This window comes from Heptranchias perlo, chromosome 16 (genome assembly GCF_035084215.1).
Source record: "Heptranchias perlo isolate sHepPer1 chromosome 16, sHepPer1.hap1, whole genome shotgun sequence".
Lineage (NCBI taxonomy): Eukaryota > Metazoa > Chordata > Chondrichthyes > Hexanchiformes > Hexanchidae > Heptranchias > Heptranchias perlo.
In genome coordinates this window covers 24,233,752-24,255,487 of record NC_090340.1, presented here as the reverse complement: position 1 = coordinate 24,255,487, position 21,736 = coordinate 24,233,752, and the positions used below count along the sequence as shown (strand labels likewise).

General features: G+C 39.9%; 1 protein-coding gene across 3 annotated transcripts in view; it reads left to right on the top strand.

The window, feature by feature from the left end:
• The window catches only part of edc4 (enhancer of mRNA decapping 4), an 88,773-nt gene that overhangs the window by 30,593 nt on the left and 36,444 nt on the right, over positions 1-21,736 (top strand). For all 3 annotated transcript variants that reach the window (XM_067997824.1, XM_067997823.1, XM_067997822.1), the window contains exons 12-17: positions 2,179-2,359; positions 3,648-3,711; positions 9,710-9,801; positions 10,975-11,171; positions 13,927-14,015; positions 21,112-21,265. In XM_067997824.1, the coding sequence (XP_067853925.1) occupies positions 2,179-2,359; positions 3,648-3,711; positions 9,710-9,801; positions 10,975-11,171; positions 13,927-14,015; positions 21,112-21,265 (777 nt within the window). The remainder of the gene's footprint in view (positions 1-2,178; positions 2,360-3,647; positions 3,712-9,709; positions 9,802-10,974; positions 11,172-13,926; positions 14,016-21,111; positions 21,266-21,736) is intronic.

Genomic DNA, 21,736 nt, shown 5'->3' with positions numbered 1-21,736 from the left:
TGGCAATGTTCCCACTTGTTCCACATAAATAGAAGATGGCAGTGTTCATGGAATTGAACATATACTGGATAAAGGCTGTAAAAAGTGATAGCATAATGGTAGTATGTAGTGAGCAAGCACTCTTGTTACTGCTCGTTAATTGATGTAATTGCATCAAAGTTTAATCAGCATGAATAATGTATTGTGTATTGGTGGTCTGACCAATCAAGATCCAAAGCAGAACAAAACTGCCTCTTTGAAGTGTATATATATATTTTAAAAGTGATAGGTGATGATTTCAGGACTGGAATCTCATTTTGGATTTCAAATGAAGAGAAACTATTTGGGCTTCATTTGCACAGTTTATGATTTCATCTAAAATGCTGCTTTGAGAAGTCATTCCTTTGCAACTTTTTTTTCCACAGGTTGGACATCAAATTATATCCAAGCAATGTGTTTGAGATATGTCTTTTTATGTTGAGCACTATGGCTTCAATTTTTTTTTATTATTCTGCTATCAAAGTTGGGCATGAGGAACTCACTGACATTTTTACCTCGAAGATTGAGACTCTGCGCTTGGCTGCCTAACCTATGTCCTTCCTCGCTGCCACCCACCTCGTCTTGACCTCAGATCACTTTCTGGCTTCTTCCTATCTTCCCCTCCCTATCCCCCGGTTGTCTTCTCTGTGAGCCCCACCTCCTGCTTCCTCTGTTCCTTGCTGACCACACAACTACACCTTGTTTCAGTGCTCACTGATGTAGTCCCTAACAGAATCTGTTCCTCTGGCTTTTAAAACTGCTGCCATGACCCCGTACATTTTTTTACACTAAATGTTTTTAGTCTGTTTGGTGCAACTGGCTAGCCCTTGCATCCCCTACAATCTGGAGCATATCTTTTCCTGCCCAAAAGCTTGGTAAATGATTGTGTGACCCGGGGATTATAACTAAGAACCCATACTCTGTACACCAGCTACTGGAATGTATTGCGCCGCCTTGTGATTCCTGTCTATCAGTGGACTGAATATGCACTCGTTCTGACCGGAGACTCAGCCTCTGAGCCAACAAATGGTTTAATTTCATAAGACAAGTGAATGAATAGTAAACGGTATTTCTCTACCCGCCTTGAAGTATAAAATAGTAAAGATACCGCTAGTTTTCTCTCTAAGCATAGACTCCGTTCTTACGCTGTGGAGCCAGCTACTTCTGAAAACAAGCTTGGTGGTTCTGTTTGGAACTTCAGAAGTTTCTTTGGGTTACTGGCTGATGACTAAATGTCGATTGCTTATATGAAGCCCAATTTATGAGTAGAGGCCCCTGGCCACAAGCTGTCCAGCAAAGAAGTCGAGTATTGGCAAGACTGAAGCAATCCTGTTTGGCCCCTACCAGGAACACCACACTCTGGCCCTTCATTCCATCTCCCTCGGCTGCTCGTCCAGGCTGAATCTGGCAGTACACATTCTTCATATCCGACTCAACCCTGAACTGAGCTACAAACTGCATACCTTTTCTATTACCAAAACATCCTATTTCTACCTCTGCATTATTGCCCGTCTCTGACCCACATCTCACCCACTGCTGTTGAAACACACATCTATGTTTTTGTCACCTCTAGGCTCAACCTCTCCAATGCTTTCCTTGTTGGCCTCCTAAGCTGTACCCTACATATCTCCAACTTGTCCAAACCTCCACCACCAGTATATTGTCCTGCTAAATCCTGCTCCACTATTACCAATGTCCTTTCTGATCTTCATTGGCTCCTTTGTCGTACAACACCACGTATTCAAAATCGTCATCCTTACTTACAAATCCTTCCATGGCTTTGGCCCTCACTACTTCTACAACTTTTTCAGCCATTACACCAGCACGATCCCCCTCCTTCCAGCACTGGTCTCCTTTGCATCCTCTCCACCCCCTTTTCATAGTCTCTCATTCTGGAACTCTCCATAAAATCCTCTATTTTGCTACCAGCCTCCTTTAAAATCTCTCTTCAGCTGTGCAGTTTGTCATCATCCTTTGCTCCCCTTCTACTACTTGACCTCCATTTCTTTGCCTCTGAAACGGCTTGGGATGTTTTATTGTGTTAAAGGTGCTATATAGATGCAGGTTCTCTTTTTGTATAATTCTTCATAGTGTTCAGTATGCCACATTGTTCAAATCAAAATGGACCTATGCACTTAAATAGCAATTTAACTGTTACAGGTGTTGTACGTAATGGAGCTGCATCAGAACCAGGATGACGGCAAGGCCCATTTTGTCTCCATATCTGAGTTTTTGCTTACTCACCCAGTGCTCAGCTTTGGCATCCAGGATGTCAGCAGGTGTCGCCCGAGACACACAGAGGTTCTGCTGGCTGAGGAAGAGAGTGACACTTTAAATGCAGGTCAGAAAAACTATTAATGGTGTATTCCAGGATGTTGTGTGTGTATGGTTCTTTTTGTAGAACAATTGCATATACCACAGCATAGTGCTATCTAGTTAAGGCAAAAGCAACAGATGACAAGATGCATGCCTGTGGTCGGGCGTATGTTTCAGCATGGAGTTTGAGATCTGTCTAGATTTTTCCCTTTTCACTGCGTACAATTCTCAGACTGTAAAGGCAGGCAGATATCCTGGTCCTAGGATGCTATCAGTGCTGCTCTTCAGTCAACTGTTGTGCAAGACTAGCTGTTAAATATAAAAAATATATATACGTTGTCCTCCCTAGGGGAAGTTCCTCACCTGGATGGGTGGTTGTGATTAGGGATTTCATCATGGGGAGAATTGCACTGTAAACCTTCATCAAAACATTTTAACACTCCTTGTTGGTTAATGGATCACTGAAGTTGTGAAGTCACTAAAATCTATATTATGAGAAATAAACTCATTCATACATAGGAACAGATGTATGTTTCAAAACATGATCTTCGGTAAAATCTCATTCCTCAGCCAGTTCTGAGTGTGCATATGTTCTCAGAACAATGTTACTCGTCTCTGCTTGTTGTTACCTATGACGACTGATTTTTAATAAAAAAAAGTCTCTTCTGTTCATTTCAAATCTGAAATGTTACTGTTTGTACCTCAATGTTTTAAGTTCTTTAACCTTGATAATTTACAGATCTCGTCACACAACTGATCCAGCTTCTTTAGCAACAGTTGAGTTGTGTCTATTTTCACAACCCATTGTTTCTTGACAGTTGTCTAAACAATAAAGAAAATACGAGTGCAAATGGAAATGCTGCCTGGAGTACAGCTTGTCTAAACCTGAAAATACCTTAAAACCTGGTTTTTAAAACTGAAGCAGTTGAATCAGAGTTCATAGTTCACAGTTCTAATGAGAGAAAATTTATTAAAGGGACAAGTTCTAGGGATTTGCTTCATTCAGGTGTCGTTCTCAGTTGTTCGTGGCGGCTGGACTACATTGTAGAATTAGAGAAGTGTTTATTATCTATATGTTCTATAAGCTCTTTAAAAGGGTGTTAAACACTTGCTTGAACAAGAAATATCAAAGGATACGGGGAGCAAGCAGGAGAGTGAGATTAGACTAGGTGGTTCACGTGGAGAAAAACACTGGCGCAGGCCTTGGGCTACTCTGATTCTAGTATCTTTGCCTACATGTCCTCTGTGCAGTGATGTAAAGGTGTTCTTCCTATCATGCATAATTTCTGATGTATTCAACTTTTTCTTGGCAGAAGGAACTCCTGGCCCTGTTGAATCTTCAGTAGTACAGATAAAATTGTACTGTGTGCACACCAAGTAAGTGGCAGAATTAAGATTTCTCTAACTTTATTGGAGGCTTTCAGAGATGCAAATGGAAATGCTGCCTGGAGTACATCTTATCTAAACCCGACAATATCTTCAAACCTGGTTTTAAAACCAAAGCAGTTGAAACAGTTCACATAATTAGAACTATTTTATGTACATATTTATGTTTTCTTGCATTTTAGGCAGATATATTTATGTCTGCGATTATTACGAGTAATGATAAAACTTAAAGCCTGAGAAAGCTCAAAAAGTGCCCATTAAAAATATTGTGTAAAGGAAGTTGTATTACTTGAAGGGGTTTAGATGTGAGGCCTGTGTGTATATAACTACGTTTCATCTGCTGGAGCTGCAGTCTTGGATAGTTTCTTGTTTGGCATTTTACATGTTAAAGAGAAACCTAATTGGATCCGGTACTCCCCTTCCTGTCAAACAATAGATTTTTTTTTTTAAAACCATCTCTGAGAAGTACATTAATACTTAAGTACAACTGGTCCTCCTCACCATTGGTTGGTCACTGCTCGTATCTGTCCCTCTGTTCCTGATTCAGAGTCTGGCTCAAAGCAGGAATGGAACAAAAAACACAAACCAGTGGTATTGATGTCTGGATGGGCAATTTTAATCAATGTTAATCTATGCAACTGAATTGAAATGCTTGAAAATGAAATCATAGTAGGTACAGCACAGGAGGAGGTCTGTGCGGCCCATCGTGCCTGTGCCGGCTGTTTGACAGCTATCCAATTAGTCCCATTCTCCTGCTCTTTCCCCATAGCCCTGTAAATATTTTCCCTTCAAGTATTTTATCCAATTCCCTTTTGAAAGTTACTATTAAATCTGTTTCCGCCACCCTTTCAGGCAATGCATTCCAGACCATTACAACTCGCTGCGTAAAAAAACGTTTCCTCATGTCGCCTCTGGCTTTTTTGCCGATCAGCGTAAATCTCTGTCCTTTAATTACAGATCTGTCTGCCACTGGAAACAGTTTCTCCTTGTTTACTCTGTCAAAACCGTTCATGATCTTGAACACCTCTATCAAATCTCCCCTTAACCTTGTCTGTTCTAAGGAGAACAACCCCAGCTTCGCCAGTCTCTCCACATAACTGAAGTCCCTCATTCCTGGCACCATTCTAATAAATCTCTTCAGCACCCTCTCTAAGGCCTTGACATCCTTCCTAAAGTGTGGTGCCCAGAATTGAACACAATACTCCAGCTGAGACCTATCCAGTGTTTTATGAAGATTTAACATAACTTCCTTGCTTTTGTACTCTGTCTCTATTAATAAAGCCTAGGGTCCGATGTGCTTTTTTAACAGCCTTCTCGACTTGCCTGCCACCTTCTAAGATTTGTGTATCTGCACCCCCTTTAAAATTGTACCATATAGTTTATATTGCCTCTCCTCATTCTTCTTACCAAAATGTATCACTTCACACCTATCTGTGTTAAATTTCATCTGCCATGTGTCTGCCCATTTCACCAGTTTGTCTATGTCCTCCTGAAGTCTATTACTATCTTCCATGTTGTTTACTACATTTGAGTTTCGTGTCATCTGCAAACTTTGACATTATACCCAAGTCCAGGTCATGAATATATATCAAAAAGAGCAGTGGTCCTAATACTGACCCCTGGGGAACACCACTGTATAATTTCCTCCAGTCTGAAAAACAACAGTTCACCACTAATCTCTGCTTTCTGTCCCCTAGCCAATATTGTACCCATGCTGCCACTTTCCCTTTAATCTTATGGGCTATAACTTTGCTAACAAATCTATTATGTGGTACTTTATCAACTGCCTTTTGAAGTCCATATACACATCATCAACTGCACTACCTTCACCAACCCTCTCCATTCCATTCTTTTCTACCACCGATGTTAAGCTTATTAGTGTATAGTTTCCTGAGCTGGTTCTGACTCTGTTTTTAAATATAGGAATTGCATTAGCTGTCCGCCAGTCTTCTGGCACTATTCTCTTTTCTAATGAATGTTTTATATTTATGTAATAGTGCCTCTGCTATCTCTTCCCTAACTTTTAATGTGCGCGGATGCCATCCATCCGGACCAGGGGTTTTACCTGCTAAATTTGATTAGTTTATCAATTATCTCCCTCCTTTGTATCTTTTTGATCTCTTCTAATGTTATGTCCACTGTTAGTCACCCTGGTAAATACTGAGGCAAAGTAATTTAACGTTTCTGCTATTTCGCTGTCATTACCTGTGAGTTTATTGTTTGTTTTCCTTAGTGGCCCTATCCCTATCCTGATTTGTGTCTGTAGAATATTTCACATTCTTTTTATATTCCATGATAATTTAATTTTGTAGTTTCTCTTTTCCGTCCTAATTTTTTAAAAACTTCTTTCCTAACCTTTTCGTATTCCCTTTTGTCATCCTCTACTTTGTTATCTATGTACTTAGTGTATGCCTTTTTCTTTATTCATCCATGGTGTATAATTACTGGCTGGTTTGTTCTTGCTTTTTAGTGGGATATACTTCTCCTGGACTCTCGATCACTGTTTTAAATGTTTTCCACTGTTCTATTTCTTTGTTTCAGTAAATTTTTCAAGTTTATTTTCCCTAGTTCCATTCTCATCCCCTGAAAATCAGCTTTTCCCCTTTATTGCTTTGGTCTTTGTCATACTTATGTCTTTCTCAATCTTCAGCTTAAACCTTATGCTGTGATTGCTATTGCCTAGATGGTCCCCTACGCTTACTGCTCTTATCTGTTCTGGTTCATTTCCCATTACAAGATCCAGCAATGCTTCCTTTCTTGGGCTTTTTACATACTGGGCAAGAAAGGAGTCCGGCACACATTGTGAAAACTCCATTCTCTGTACCTCTTTACCTACCTCTTGCCAGCTTATTTGGGAATTGTTAAAATCTCCCATGATTATTATTCTATGTCCTTTACTCATTTCTCACATTTGCTTATATATTTCTTCCTCCACCTCTTTTCCACCATTAGGTGGTCTGTAGTATACCCCTATCAGTGTGATCGACCCCTTATCTTTTATTTCAATGCATGTAGATTGTTTTTATCCTTCTGTTAGTTGCGTCCCTTTTTTCTACTGCCGTTTTGTTAATTCTGTTAGTGCAGCTGTTCCACCCCCCTCCTTTGTGATTGTGTTATAGCCTGTAATTTTTAGTTGCCAGTCCTGTTCTTTATGTAGTCATGTTTCAGTTATTCCAACTACATCTGATTCCTCGCTATGGGTTGTTGCCTCATGTTTCCCCCATTTTATTTTTGACGCTGTGTACATCGCTTGTACAAGCAGTTTAATTCATCTTTAATAGTTGTTCCTTTTACTTTATTATTAACAGTCCTTTTATACTTCTGTTTTATAACTGTATTTGTTCCTTGACCGTTTATTCCTTACCCTGATCTGACCTTTACACTCATCTGCTTCTTTTATCTTTAAACTTTTGTTACTGCTACCAGATCCCTCCCCCCTGAGACATGGGACTTTCCTGGTCTGGATTCAGCTACTCACTTACTTACATAAAGTTACATAGAAATTACAACATGGAAACAGGCCATTCAGTCCAACCGGTCTGTGTTGGTGTTCTCCATATGAGCAGTAGTCAGAATCCCATATACCTGCTCTGTTCCAGTATCCCTTTAATCCCCTTTCTTTAAACTACCTATCTAACCAATTCTTAAATGTTGACATTGTCTCTGTTTCAATCACTGACTGTGATATTGCATTCCACAGCCACTCGTGCTCTCTTTTTAAAAAAAAAAGGTTTCTCCTGCTCTATGTCCTAAATCTCTTACATTTAATCATGCATCTGTGTCCCTTCACTCCAGATGCCTCAATCACTAGAAACTGTCTGTTTCTATCTACTCTCTTCATAATTTCAAACATCTATCAAATCACTCCTTAATCTCCTAATGAAAATAACCCCAATTTTTCAAGTGAATTGATGAGTCATCATAGAGTGAGTTTTCCTCTGTTTGAAGGACAAGGATCTGTACAGGGATATAGTTTAGATGTTTAGTCCTTCCATACTAAGGATAGGGATGAGCATCTTAGTTGCTGGGTGCTATTTCAGAGTTGCAATTTATCTCCATATCTGGATTTGGTTGAATGCAGAATCCATTTTCTGAGATCAAGACATGTTTTATTTTGAATATGATGCAATGAACACATTCAAACATCAGTTTGTAGGTTTTCCATATTTTCTTTCCATTTTAATTTCATAATTTTTATTCAGCGTTTCTAATTATAAATAGCAGCTGATATCTGTGGTACCACTGACAGTTTTAATTTTTTGTATTATTCGTACGTGGGATGTGGGCATCGCTGGCAAGGCCAGCATTTATTGCCCATCCCTAATTGTCCTAGAGAAGGTGGTGGTGAGCCGCCGCCTTGAACCGCTGCAGTCCGTGTGGTGAAGGTTCTTGCACAGTGCTGTTAGATAGGAAGTCCCAAGATTTTGACCCAGCGATGACTAAGGAACGGCGATATATTTCCAAGTTGGGATGGTGAGACTTGGAGGGGAACGTGCAGGTGGTGGTGTTCCAATGTGCCCGCTGCCCTTGTCCTTTTAGGTGGTAGAGGTCGCGGGTTTGGGAGGTGCTGTCGAAGAAGCCTTGGCGAGTTGCTGCAATGCATCTTGTGGATGGTACACACTGCAGCCACGGTGCGCCGGTGGTGAAGGGAGTGAATGTGTAGGGTGGTGGACGGGCTGCTTTGTCCTGGATGGTGGTGTTGGAGCTGCAGTCATCCAGGAAAATGGAGAGTATTCCATCACACACCTGACTTGTGCTTTGTAGATGGTGGAAAGTCTTTGGGGAGTCAGGAAGTGAGGATGTTGTCCAGGTCTTACTGCATGCTGGCACGGACTGCTTCATTATCTGAGGGGTTGTGAATGGAACTGAACACTGCAATCACCAGTGAACATCCCCATTTCTGACCTTATGATCTAAAGCCATAGATCAGTTGTTCAAGTATGGGGAGAATGAATGATATTTCATTATTGATCATGTTGCAATGCAATTCCACAGATAGGCCATGTAGTCGCTAGAATGCTAATTACTTGATGAAATAAGTGCTTTTCTAATCACTTCTTAAGGTCCCACTTCCCTTAACAGTTTCTAAATTTAAAGTTTTCTTCCAGCTTAAGCGTCAGTGTTCACATACCTTACATTTTATTTCTGCTATGAATCGCATTGAATGAAATAATCTAGAGCTAAGAAGCTCAATTGATTGGGGATGAGGGTCCATCTCTGTTGAAATTAAGGATGTATGTTCCATATTATTGCTTTACAAGCATTTAAATAGCCTGTTGGGTAACAGATACCCCTTCATTCTGGTTATTTGGAGAATGTTAAAAGTAGGTTGCAAGAACATGCATTTTGTTCTCACTAACCTTGTGCTGCTAGTATTTAACCATTTGATTCTTCAAAACCAGTGTCAACATTAACAGTGTTTGTAGTTGCCTTTCAGGGGTCACTTGTCATAATAGGGTAGGTTTGGATAGATATCCTTAAGACAATCAGAGGAAGTGCAGTTACTTCCCTCTAGCAACCCTGGACCATGAGAGATTCCCATAGCTGGTGAAACAGGGCTATTATGCACCCTGTCAAGTACCATTTTTTCTGAAACCTGTACATGTTAATAGTATGCAATCTGTTCAGAAATTTGCATTGCATAAAACCGGCGTATCTTTCATTGCTTCAGAATAGCCGTGTTAATAGCTTCAGCATCCACCCTTCAGACTACTTCACGTTGGAAAGTTGTCTTTTTCCTTTCTCTTCTGTCAAGGAGTCAGACAGGGTGTAGCACTTTGCTACAGAGGAATTGTCAATTCCATTTCATTTGGATGCATCAGTGAATGGAATGGACAATTTTCCTTCTGCTCTTGCACGAGCGATGAAGTGTGACCAGAGGACCACTTCAAATATTGAGTTTTCTCTGTTGTCAGAATCCTTGGGAGATGTTAGGTTGCAGATTGCTTCTATCTTCAAAACGTGTTCTGAACATTTTTTCTTGTTTCAGAACACTTCAGGATGTGCAGATTTATTTCCAACCTCACAAGAATACAGAAGAACCTATTTTAATGCCGTCTGCTGTCTCTCATGAAGACTTCAGTAAGTTGCACACTCTGACCTGTCACGCAACATTTTATCAGGACACTATAACAGCTTACAAAAACTATTTTTTCACACTGGTTTTCAGTTTATGCTTTTATTTTGTCCTTTTACCTTTTCTGAATCTAGTATTTAAGAATTTTCGTTTTGTTATAACATGAAATATCTCGATTTGTGATTTGACACTGCAAAACCAAATGGGTGTTAAAATAACTGAGTTCAGGTTAAGGAGATCTTCAAATATTAAAATGGACTGCAAATATTGTCCAACTGTCTCGTCACTGTTGTCCAAAATGACTGTGACATTGTTCTGTTTAAAGCAATTGAATTATAGACTACATAATTTGTCCTGTTCTCAATATCAAACCTACCTATTTTTGTAATGCAATTTTTTTTTTGAGTATGAATTGATGGAAATCTAGCATATCCATTTATGATATAAAAGATAAAGTGCTCCTTTAAGTCACTTCTTAAATCCTACCTCTTTGATCAAGCGTTTGGTCATCTGTCCTAATGTCTCTGGCTCGGTATCAAATTTTGTCTGATATTGTGAAGCTCCTGTGAAGTGTCTTGGGATGTTTGTACTATGCTAAAGGTGCTATATAAATGCAAGTTGTATTAGATGTGCTATAGAAATGGACAGCCTATTACTTATCTATTTATTAAGTTGATGTTTGCTGAGATATAAGCAAGTTAAATTCTAATGAATTTGGAAGGTACTTATACATGTGCGTCTTGTGATGCAATAGTATTTACATTTTGTTGTAGATTTTCAGGCTGACTTTTTTGCTATCAAATTAAAATTGTCATTTTCATATTAACCATGTGTTGCACTCTAAAATATCCATTTGCTTTTGTTACGTTAGATAATCTGCAGTTCTCTGCTGCACAGTCTGATATCGTTTGTATACAGTACTAAAAAGTGAACACAATTATGCTCAGACTTGGCATATATTTGTAGATTTATTTTACCTGGAGAGGCTTGTGTGACTGTTAGTCATAATCAGTGATGAAATAGTATCCTATAGTTGAGGTCAGAAGTTGTGGATCCAAGACCCAGCACTGAATCTTTGCTTCACAACCCAATGGAATGATTCAAGCTTCTGTTACAGCCCTGTAGCTTTCAAAGTAAATTGTATTTTTCAATAACTTTTTTATTTGTGTCTTTTGAAGCATTTGCAGATCACCTAACGGATGTTAGCATTGACGGGCCAGCATCCGATAAAGGCTCTGGCAGAGGTTCTCAGCATGATCTGCGGCGTATAGTGGATCTTCCAGCTCCTGCAGACTTTCTTTCTGTCTCTAATGATGTGAAACCAAAGTTAATGACTCCAGATGCTTTCATGACTCCTAGTGCTTCACTTCAACAAGTGAGTGTGGTTAAAGCTTGTATCTGAAGGTAGATTCTAAACTTTGTATTTTCCACTGAATTTTTGCTTTTTGTTACTGATGGATAACTGCTGAGGAATGTGACACTCCTTTCCTCCTGCTCCCCCCCCCCCCCCCACCACCACCATTTTGTTACTGCCTCAAAGCTCCCTTTCTGATTGGGAAATTAGATTAAAGGGTATGATGGTAGATAACCAATGGCAAACATTTAAAGAAATATTTCAAGCCTGAGGATTGGGAGAGTTTTAGAAACCAGCAAAGCATGACCAAAAAAATTGATTAAAAAGGGAGCAAATAGAATATGAAAATAAACTAGCAAGTGATATAAAAACAGATTGTAAGAGCTTCTACAAGTATGTAAAAAGGAAGAAAGTAGCAAAAGTAAACGTTGGTCCCTTAGAGGCTGAGACAGGAGAAATTATAATGGGGAATAAGGAAATAGCAGAGATGTTAAAGAAATATTTTGTATCTGTCTTCACAGTAGAAGACACAAAAAACATTCCAGAAATAGTGTGGAACCAAGGGGCTAATGAGAGTGAGGAACTTAAAGAAATTAATATCACTAGAGGAAAACGTACTGGAGAAACTAATGGGACAAAAGCCGATAAATTCCCTGGACCTGATGGCCTACATCCTAGGGTTCCAGAAGAGGTGACCACAGAGATAGTGGATGTGGTTACGATCTTCCTAGATTCTAGAACGGTCCCAGCGGATTGGAAGATAGCAAATGTAACCCTGCTATTCAAGAAAGGAAACAAGGTACTACAGGCCAGTTAGCCTGAAATCAGTCGTTGGGAAAATGCTGGAATTCATTATTAAGGAAGAGGAAATAGGGCACTTAAATCATAATATGATTAGGCAGAGCCAACATGGTTTTATGAAAGGGAAATTGTGTTTAACAAATTTTGTTTGAGATTTTTGAGGATGTAACTAGCAGGTTAGATAAAGGGGAACCAGTGGATGTGGTATATCTGGATTTTCAAAAGGCATTCGATAAGTTGCCACATAAAAGGTTGTTACACAAGATAAGGCCTCATGAGATTGTGGGTAATATAACAGCATGGATAGAGGATTGGGTAAAGGTCAGAAAAGAGAGTAGGGATAAATGGGTCATTTTCAGGTTGGCAGGCTGTAACTGGTGGGGTGCGGCAAGGATCAGTGCTTGGACCTCAGCTATTTACAATCTATTAATGATGTAGATGAAGAGACCGAGTTTAATGTATACAAGTCTGCTGACTATACTAGGCTAGGTGGGAAAGTAAGCTGTGAGGAGGACACAGAGTCTGCAAAGGGATATAGACAGGTTAGTGAGTGGGCAAGAGGGTGGCAGATGGAGTATAGTGTGGGGAAATGTGGGGTTATTCACTTTTAGGAAGAATAGAAAAACAGAATATTTTTTAAATGGTGAGAAACTATTAAATGTTGGTGTTCAGAGAGACTTGGGTGTCCTCGTACAAGAAACACAAGTTAGCAGGCCGGTACAGCAAGCAATTAGGAAGGTAAATGGCATGTTGGCCTTTATTGCAAGGGGTGGCGTACAAGAGTAAGGAAGTCTTGCTGCAATTGTACAGGGCTTTGGTGAGACCTCACCTGGAGTACTGTACAGTTTTGGTCTCCTTATCTAAGGAAGGATATACTTGTCTTAGAGGGGGTGCAATGAAGGTTCATTGGATTGATTCCTGGGATGAGAGGGTTGTCCTGTGAGGAGGGGTTGGGTAGAATGGGCCTATACTCTGGAGTTTAGAAGAATGAGAGGTGATCTCACTGAAACATAAGATTCTTAGAGGACTTGACAGGGTAGATGCTGAGAGGCTGTTTCCCCTGGCTGGAGAGTCTAGAACTTTGTGGCATAGTCTCAGGATAAGGGGTCGGCCATTTAAGACTGAGATGAGGAGGAATTTCTTCACTCAGAGGGTTGTGAATCTTTGGAATTCTCTACCCGAGAGAGCTGTGGATGCTGAGTCGTTGAGTATATTCAAGGCCTGAGGATAGATAGATTTTTGGACTCTAAGGGAATCAAGGGATATGGGGATCGGGCGGGAAAGTCGAAGATCAATCATGATCTTATTGAATGGCGGAGCAGGCTCGAGGGGCCATATAGCCGCCTCCTATTTCTTTATGTTCTTAATCTGCAAGAGTAATGCATCTTGACCTCAACTCCAGGAGAATATTTACACCATTGTACCAGTTATTCCAAATAGTTTCTCTGAGTGAGACTCAAGAATTTGGAAAATATCGACAGTTCTGTGCTGTGGGCCTGCATCCATGAGTTGAGCTACCAAAGTAATTTCACGTTGGATCTTCACTGTCACCAGAAAGGAGATTTTAACACTCTCTGGGATGGCTTCTGACTGGGTCCTAGAGCTGGAAGAATGGTGTGCTAACCCAGTCTCCCTATTGCTGAGTAAGCTACTGCCGGTAAAGTCTTTGAGTTAGAACTCCTTTGTGCTGAAAGGTTTTGCATTTAAAATACATCTTCCGGTGTATGCTACTGCCAGTCAGACCTTCTAGCATGCTTCTAACTGTAGCCTGTCAGATTTTCGCCCTCTGCAGTATGTTAAATGCCTTATGTTCTAATACGCTGAATGTAAAATAATTACCATAGTGGCAGAGAAGTGTACCAGTCAATTAAAAAAAATGTTTTCATTTACAGCATTTATTAGGTTTTAGGTGACTGTTTGTACTTGTCCATTACATGTGTTGTGCTGGTGTAACTAAACGTTTTATTGCTGACAGATCTCTGTGTCGCCAGGGAGCAGTGTAAGCACTTTGACTGCAGTGACTGGTTTGAGTAACAGCTCTGCTATTGAGACTGGAGCATCAAGGTAGGCAACTTGCATTACCTAGGCAAAAGTATCACAGACCATTTTGAAGATCAGTTGAGTATAAGTAATTCTGCTTAATTTCAACAATTTTAATTCTGGATTTCATTTCAGTGTTGAGTGCTGAGGAGGATTGAACTGGTCTCTATCCCTCTCATTTCTCTCCCTCCCTGGTCCCTTCCCCACCTTTACTCTGTTGCTCTCTGTGTAGTCATGTTGGACAAAATAGAGTTTTGCTCTGCATTATGCCAAAAATAGATAAATGTTTCATTCCCAAGCTTTAGTGTGTTTCACTTAAAATATGGGAAAAAAATTAACAAAAATGCTTATTGCCCTGGCTTTTTTGGGTGGGGGAGGAGTTTCAATGGGGCTTATTGATTACAACCCAATTGTAGGAGGAAACTGAATAGTACCATCATCAAAGGCAATGTTTCAAGTTGTTATTATAAAGAAGATACATGAGTAAACATGTAGCGGCACTACACCTAGCTGGGAAGTACAGTTGGTATCTAACAAGAACGCACTCAAATTGTAAGCAGCCAATTGACCACTATTTTAGACCTCCACTTTGGGAGATAACCCATTGCTACAGTCTAAGACCTGACCATAGTTTGTTAGGCCTTCTGAATTGAGGTGTTTTCCTAAACAACAAAGTAGGTTGTTTATTACTGGAGGTGCACTATAGCAGTCCTGTAATTTTAAATAAAAGTGTTCTCCAGATATAAGTGACACTGGCAAGGCCACGTTTATTGTCCACCCTTAGTTGTCCTGAGATGGTGGTGGAAGTTTTATTGTAGTAATTGTTTTGTGATTGAATCACTTGGTTGGGCCACTGCAGAGGGCATTAGGAGTCAACCATTTATTTTATGACTGGAATCACATGGTCAGACTAGATAAGGGTGGCAGCTTACCCAGTCTGGCCCTGTGATTCTAGTTTTCCCTGTGGATATTAGTGAGCCATTTGGGTTATTACAGCAAAGAGGCAGCGTTCATTCTTCTGATGCTAGCCACAAATTGCTATTTTATTTCCACAACTTGCAATGGTAGGATTTGAACTCACGATCTCTGGATTCCTAATCCAATAACATAACCACCACCCAACCACACTCCTATTTCTGCTGTATATAAAAAGTAATCAGTTCCCTTGCAAAGACAAATGGATGACACGCTAATTCTGAATTTGCCTCCTGATTGGGAGAACAAGAGAACAAATGTACGTTGAAGTTCCCTACCTAGAGTGCATTTGTGCCCTTGCTTCCTCCAAGTGATATTCAACATGGAGGAGCACTGATTCGTTAATTGAGGCAGCACAATAGGTAATGATCAGCAGCAGGTTACCTTGACTTTTTGACCTGAAGCCACAAGACTTCAAGGGGTTTGGGGTTGACAATAAGGACTCCCAGGGCCACTCCCAACCAACTGTGCACCCACCTTTGCTGGGACAGGAGATACCCAGGGATAGTGATGGAGGGGTTTAGGGCATTAGCTGATAATTATGATTGAAATCATTAACATTTAAGGAATGAATGCATGAATTGCAACAGTTATACATTCCTTTCTGGCGTAAAAACACAAAAGGAAAAGCGGCTCAACTATGGCTAACAAAAGAAATTAAGGATAGTATTAGAACCAAAGAGGAGTCATATAAAGTTGCCAGAAAAAGTAGCAAGCCTGAGGATTGGGAGCAGTTTAGAATTCAGCAAAAAAAAAGATTGATTAAGAGGGGAAAAATAGAGTATGAGAGTAAACTTGCAAGGAACATAAAAGCGGACTGTAAAAGCTTCTACAAGTATGTAAAAAGAAAAAGATTAGTGAAGACAAATATAGGTCCCTTTCAGTCAGAAATGGGAGAATTTATAATGGGGAACAAGGAAATGACAGAGCAATTAAACAAATACTTTGGTTCTGTCTTCACCGAAGAGGACACAAATAACTTCCCAGAAATGCCAGGGAACCAAGGGTCTAGTGAGAAGGAGGAATTAAAGGAAATTAGTATTAGTAAAAAAAAAAGCGCTGGAGAAATTAATAGGACTGAAAGCCAATAAATCCCACAGGGAACTACAGACCGGTTAGCCTATCAGTAGTAGGGAAAATGCTGGAGTCTATTACAAAGGATGTGATAACAGGATACTTAAAAAAAAATCAACGGGATTAGACAAAGTCAGCATGGATTTATGAAAGGGAAATAGTGTTTGACAAACCTACTGGATTTTTTTGAGGTTGTAACTGGTAGAATAGATAAGGGAGAACCAGTGGATGTGGTTTATTTGGATTTTCAGAAGGCCTTTGATAAAGTCCCACATAAGAGGTTAGTGTGCAAAATTAGAGCACATGGGATTGGCGGCAATATACTGGCATGGATTGAAAATTGATAAGACAGGAAACAGAGAGTAGGAATAAATAGGTCTTTTTCAGGGTGGCAGGTGGTGACTAGTGGGGGTACCGCAGGGATCCGTGCTTGGGCCCCAGCTTTTAAAATTTATATTAATAATTTGGATGAAGGCACCAAATGTAATATTTCCAAGTTTGCTGACGACACAAAAGTAGGTGGGATTGAGAGTTGTGAGGAGGATGCAAAGAGGCTTCAAGGAGATTTGGACAAGTTGAGTGAGTGGGGAAAATACATGGCAGATGCAGTATAACATGGGTAAATGTGAAGTTATCCACTTCGGAAGGAGAAACAGAAAGGCAGAGTATTATTTAAATGGTGATTGGGAAATTTTGATGTACAAAGGGACCTGGGTGTCCTTGTGCACCAGTCACTGAAAGCAAGCAGTTAGGAAAGCAAGTGGTAAGTTGGCCTTCGTTGCAAGAGGATTTGAATACAGGAGCAAGAATGTCTTTCTGCAGTTGTACAGGTGAGACCACACCTGGAGTATTGTGTGCAGTTTTGGTCTCCTTACCTAAGAAAGGATATACTTGCCATAGAGGGAGTGCAGTGAAGGTTCACCGGACTGATTCCTGGGATGGCAGGACTGTCATATGGGGAGAGATTGGGTTGACCAGGTCTGTATTCATTCAAGTTTAGAAGAATGAGAGGGGATCTCATTGAAATATATACAATTCTGATAGGGCTAGACAAACTGGATGCAGGGAGGATGTTTCCCCTGGCTGGGGAGTCTAGAACGAGAGGTCATAGTCTCAGGATATGAGGTAGGATATTTAGGACTGAGATGAGGAAATATTTCTTCAGAGGGTGGTGAACCTGTGGAATTCTCTACCACAGAAGGCTGTGGAGGCCAAGTTGCTGAATATATTTAAGAAGGAGCTCGACAGATTTCTAGACACAAAAGGCATCAAGGGGTATGGGGAGAGAGCGGGAAAATGGTATTGAGATAGAGGATCAGCCATGATCATATTGAATGGCGAAGCAGGCTTGAAGGACCGAATGGCCTAATGCTGCTCCTATTTTTCCATGTTTCTATGAAAGTGCAACGATGTCAGACTGTTACATGATTAGTCTGGGAAGCTTGGGCATCAGTCTTCAGATGTTGGTAGGAGGACGTTGCAGGATCAACTGGGCTGAGATTGCCTTTATCTAAACTTTATACGATACCTGGGTTGTTGCCAATTAGTCCATCTGATTTCCTTATCGTACTTCGTCGCGATTACAACTGGATGGCACTTTGAGGTGACTTAATAGGCGTTTTCAAAATTATGAATGGGATTGATAAAACTGATCCAGATATTTCCAGACTGAGGGGTTCAAAAACTAGAAGTATAATTTTAAAACTTAGGAGTAAGGAAGCCATTTGAGCTAACTAATGAGTGCATGGTAGTGCGTGGTATTTTGTTACTATTGAAGTAAATAATACCAGTGTGTCTAAGAGGCAACTGTATGTGTTTCCGGATAAGGAGGGGATACAGGGTTAGTGACTTGGGCTTGTGATTAACAAAGAAGAGGTAGACATATTGGAAAAGGTGTCTTTTTTCCTGTTGGTAAATTTTTCCTCCAATTTTTTATAAATTGGCATACCATTGATTGGTATATAAGGCTGATGCAATTGAATATATAAGCATCAGTTATTTGAACTTGTATATAAGCTAGCACTGCATACTGTATGTTAAGCTTGACTTGCTGCTTGCTGACCAGTAGGTGGCAGGATCCTTTGACGTGCACAGTTACTGAAATTATTCATAGAAATTAGATTGCTCGACCCATTTTGCTACTTGCAGTGCTGCACATTTATTTGTGAAATTCTAAATGACTGAACTTAACTTTATTGCATTTCTAAATTGTACCATTTTCATGTGAGGAACAGAAAGACATAGTTGCAGAGAGTCCACAGCGCAGAAACAGACCATTCGGCCCAATTGGTCTACACCGGTGTTTATGCTCCGCACGAGCTGCCTCCTACCACTCTTCATCTAACCCTATCAGCATATCCTTCTATTCCTTTCTCCCTTGTGCTGATCTGGGTTCTCCTTAAAATCATCTATGCTATTTGCCTCAACTACCCCTTGTGGTAGTGAGTTCCACATTCTTACTACTTTTTTGGTAAAGAAGTTTATCCTGAATTCCCTATTGGATTTATTGATGACAATCTTATGTTTATGGCCCCTAGTTTTGGATCCCCCCCCTATAATTGGAAACATCTTCTCTACATCTACCCTATCAAACCATTTCATAATCTTAAAGATCTCTCTCTGGTCACCCCTCAGCCTTATCTTTTTTTGGAGAAAAGAGCCCCAGCCTGTTCAATCTTTCCTGATCAGGATGATGCCAAACTTGTGAATCTTTTTTGCACCTTTTCCAGTGCCTGTATATCCTTTTTAAAATATAGAGACCAGGACTGTTCACACGACTCCAAGTGTGGTCTAACCAAGGTCCTATACAAGTTTAACATAACTTCTCTGCTTTTCAATGCTATCCCTCTAAAAATGATCCGTAGTGCTTGGTTTGCCTTTTTTTTAATGGCTACTTTGTGATTTCTGTATCTACCCCTCGATCCCTTTGCTCCTCTACCCCATTTAGACTCTTACTAATCAAGCAGTATGTGGCCTCCTTATTCTTCCTACCAAGATGTTACACCTCGCCCATATCTGCATTGAAATTCATTTGCCAATTCTGCAAGTTTATGAATGTCGTCTTGTATTTTGTCGCAGTCCTCCTTAGTATTTACTATACCCCCAATTTGGTGTCATCCGCAAATTTGAAATTGTACTTCCAATTCCCGAATCCAAATCGTTTATGTAAGTGAACAACAGTGGTCCCAGCACCGATCCTTGTGGAACATCATTTCCCACCTTTTGCCAGTCTGAGTCGCTACCCTTAACCCGTACTTTCTGTTTTCTGTTCTGTAGCCAACTTGCTTTTAATTCTGCTGCTTGTCTCCTGATTCTACATGCTCTGACCGTAGTCATGAGTCTACTATGAGGTACCTAATCAAATGCCTTTTGAAAATCCAAATATATTACATCTAATCGAAATATATTACATCCAAGAATGCAAGAATATGCAAGCCACAATTCTTGGAAGTAAACCGTTTATTTGGGGCCATCACTTTATAACAGTGCTTTCAGATCTCCAGTGGCTCACAGTCGTCAACGGTTATGACGTTGTAAAGGGATTTGCCTCGAAGGGGAAGGGTGAAAATCTTCACTGAAAGAATTTGGAAACTAGTTTGCAAGAGATCCCCCCAGAGACAGTGATGGAAGTGTTTTTCGAATGCTTCCAGGAGGAAAAAATAGTATCGTGTCCACTGCAGATAGATTGTATAAATAAATTTGTTCCCTTGCAAACTTGACTTGTATAAATAAATCTCTTTCTAATGTAGATAAATTTAGTGGAGCAATTCTTTATCTTAGTTTCCATCGGTTTAGAGCATGTCTTTTTATACTTAATATATAAAACTTCAGAAATGATTAAGTTGTTTGCATCTTTCCTTTTTTATCAAATATCCCTACAACAATGCTTAATGTTATACAAAAATTAAATTCAGAATTTGTATTCAGACCCACCCTCCAAACTTGAATAATGGTACAATCTTTCAAGAAGTTGTTATTGTTTAGATGAACAATGGTTTGTAAACTGAGTATAAACAAAAAATGCAACTCGCTTAACTGTTCTGAATACATTGCAAAATATCAAAACCACTGAGTTGCTCCCACCGGAGTCTCTTCTTACTCACTGCTTTTCTCCTCTCTGTGCTCGGCTCTCCTACTGTTTGCCTTTTTTGATGTTGTGGGAGATCAGGTAGCACGTTGTATGCATATATTTGCTTTGTTATTTCGGGGTGGGGGGAATTAAGATTTTATGCACTTACCTTATTTGATTTATAGTTTTTAAAAAGAACTAGTTACTTTCAATGGTTTCACTGGAGGTTTTAATTCTTAACAATTTTCTATTGGGACTGGGCTTGCAAAGTCTTGGCGCATTCTGTGAATGACTATTCTTGCTGCCAAGATGTTGAAGGCATTGGTCCATGCTGAGAACTGCAGCCTGTTGTCTCTTCAGCTGATGGTGATAGTTTGGAAGCTTGCGAGCTAGAGACTCCAGTTCACATCAGCACAGGCCTCTGATGCAAAGCCTTGCTAGAAGCATTTCAAACACAGAAAATGTTATTATATCGGCAAGTTTAATTTTCTTGTAAATGTTGTCTTTTTTTTAATGTCTATTATGTTATAAACCTTATCTCTCGTAATGTGTCCAGCTTTTTGGGGAAACCAAGAAGGTGGCTAAAGGGATTGTCAAAAAAGTATTTGGAGTGGTTTGATTCTTTCCCCTTCATCTTTTATGGGTAGATTTTGCTGACTGCTCATAGTTTTTGATGTTTTCATATGTCCGTAGTAGCTCCTCAGTAACAATTTATCTACCTATTTCCCTCAAATTTGATTCATACACATCCTACTTTAGTTGTCAATTATTGATGGTTTATGAATATGAAACTTGAGCAAATCAGGTGAAAGTATGATACCTATTTTACATATCAATGCCATGTTTGAGCTCACAAGGACTTTTGTAGTTGTGCACTTTTTTAAATTAGAGCTTTGTGGTATAAACATTGCTGACAAGGTTTCTAAAATCTGCTTTGGCAGTTGCATTGTCACTCATCAGAATCTGTAATAATGATTTATCTCCTTGTGCAATTTCTCTTAGACCTGCTGAAGACCTGTGTCTAAGCCCAAAGATGACATTAGAGAGTGTCACTCTCAGTAGCAGCACAAGCAACAGTGTCCAAGCTAGTCCCAGAAACAACTCTGTACAGCTTATCCCAGGGCTCTCTGACCAGCTGCCTACAAAACCTCTTCAGGTATGCCCATTACAAAAGAAGGGGGTCTAAAAATTGGGTGTGTGTTGTATTGATCTTCTTCATAGAAGTAACATGTACAGTTTGGATGATGCGCAGAATGTTTGTGAATGACAAGTTGGGGCACAAATAAACTGATGTAAGATACTTATACTAGTGCAAAGGTTAAAAGGGAAGGAAAGTATAGAAAAGGAGTACTTCCCTACAAAAATGTGCAAAATTATTACCTTTCTATATAATTTTTTTAAATTCACATTAAAAATTATTTTATTTAAACGACCAAGCAGGTTCCTGAGTGACAGCAATTAACTTAGTGTCAGGGTAGTTTATGCTTACAGAAGCAAATGTGAAACATTCCTACTCAATGCACTGAAATCACACTGCCCGCTGTTGAGCTAAAAGAGGAGATGAGTCACTCGCCGCTGAATACCCAGCCTCTGACCTGCTCTAGTAGCCACAGTATTTGTGGCTGGT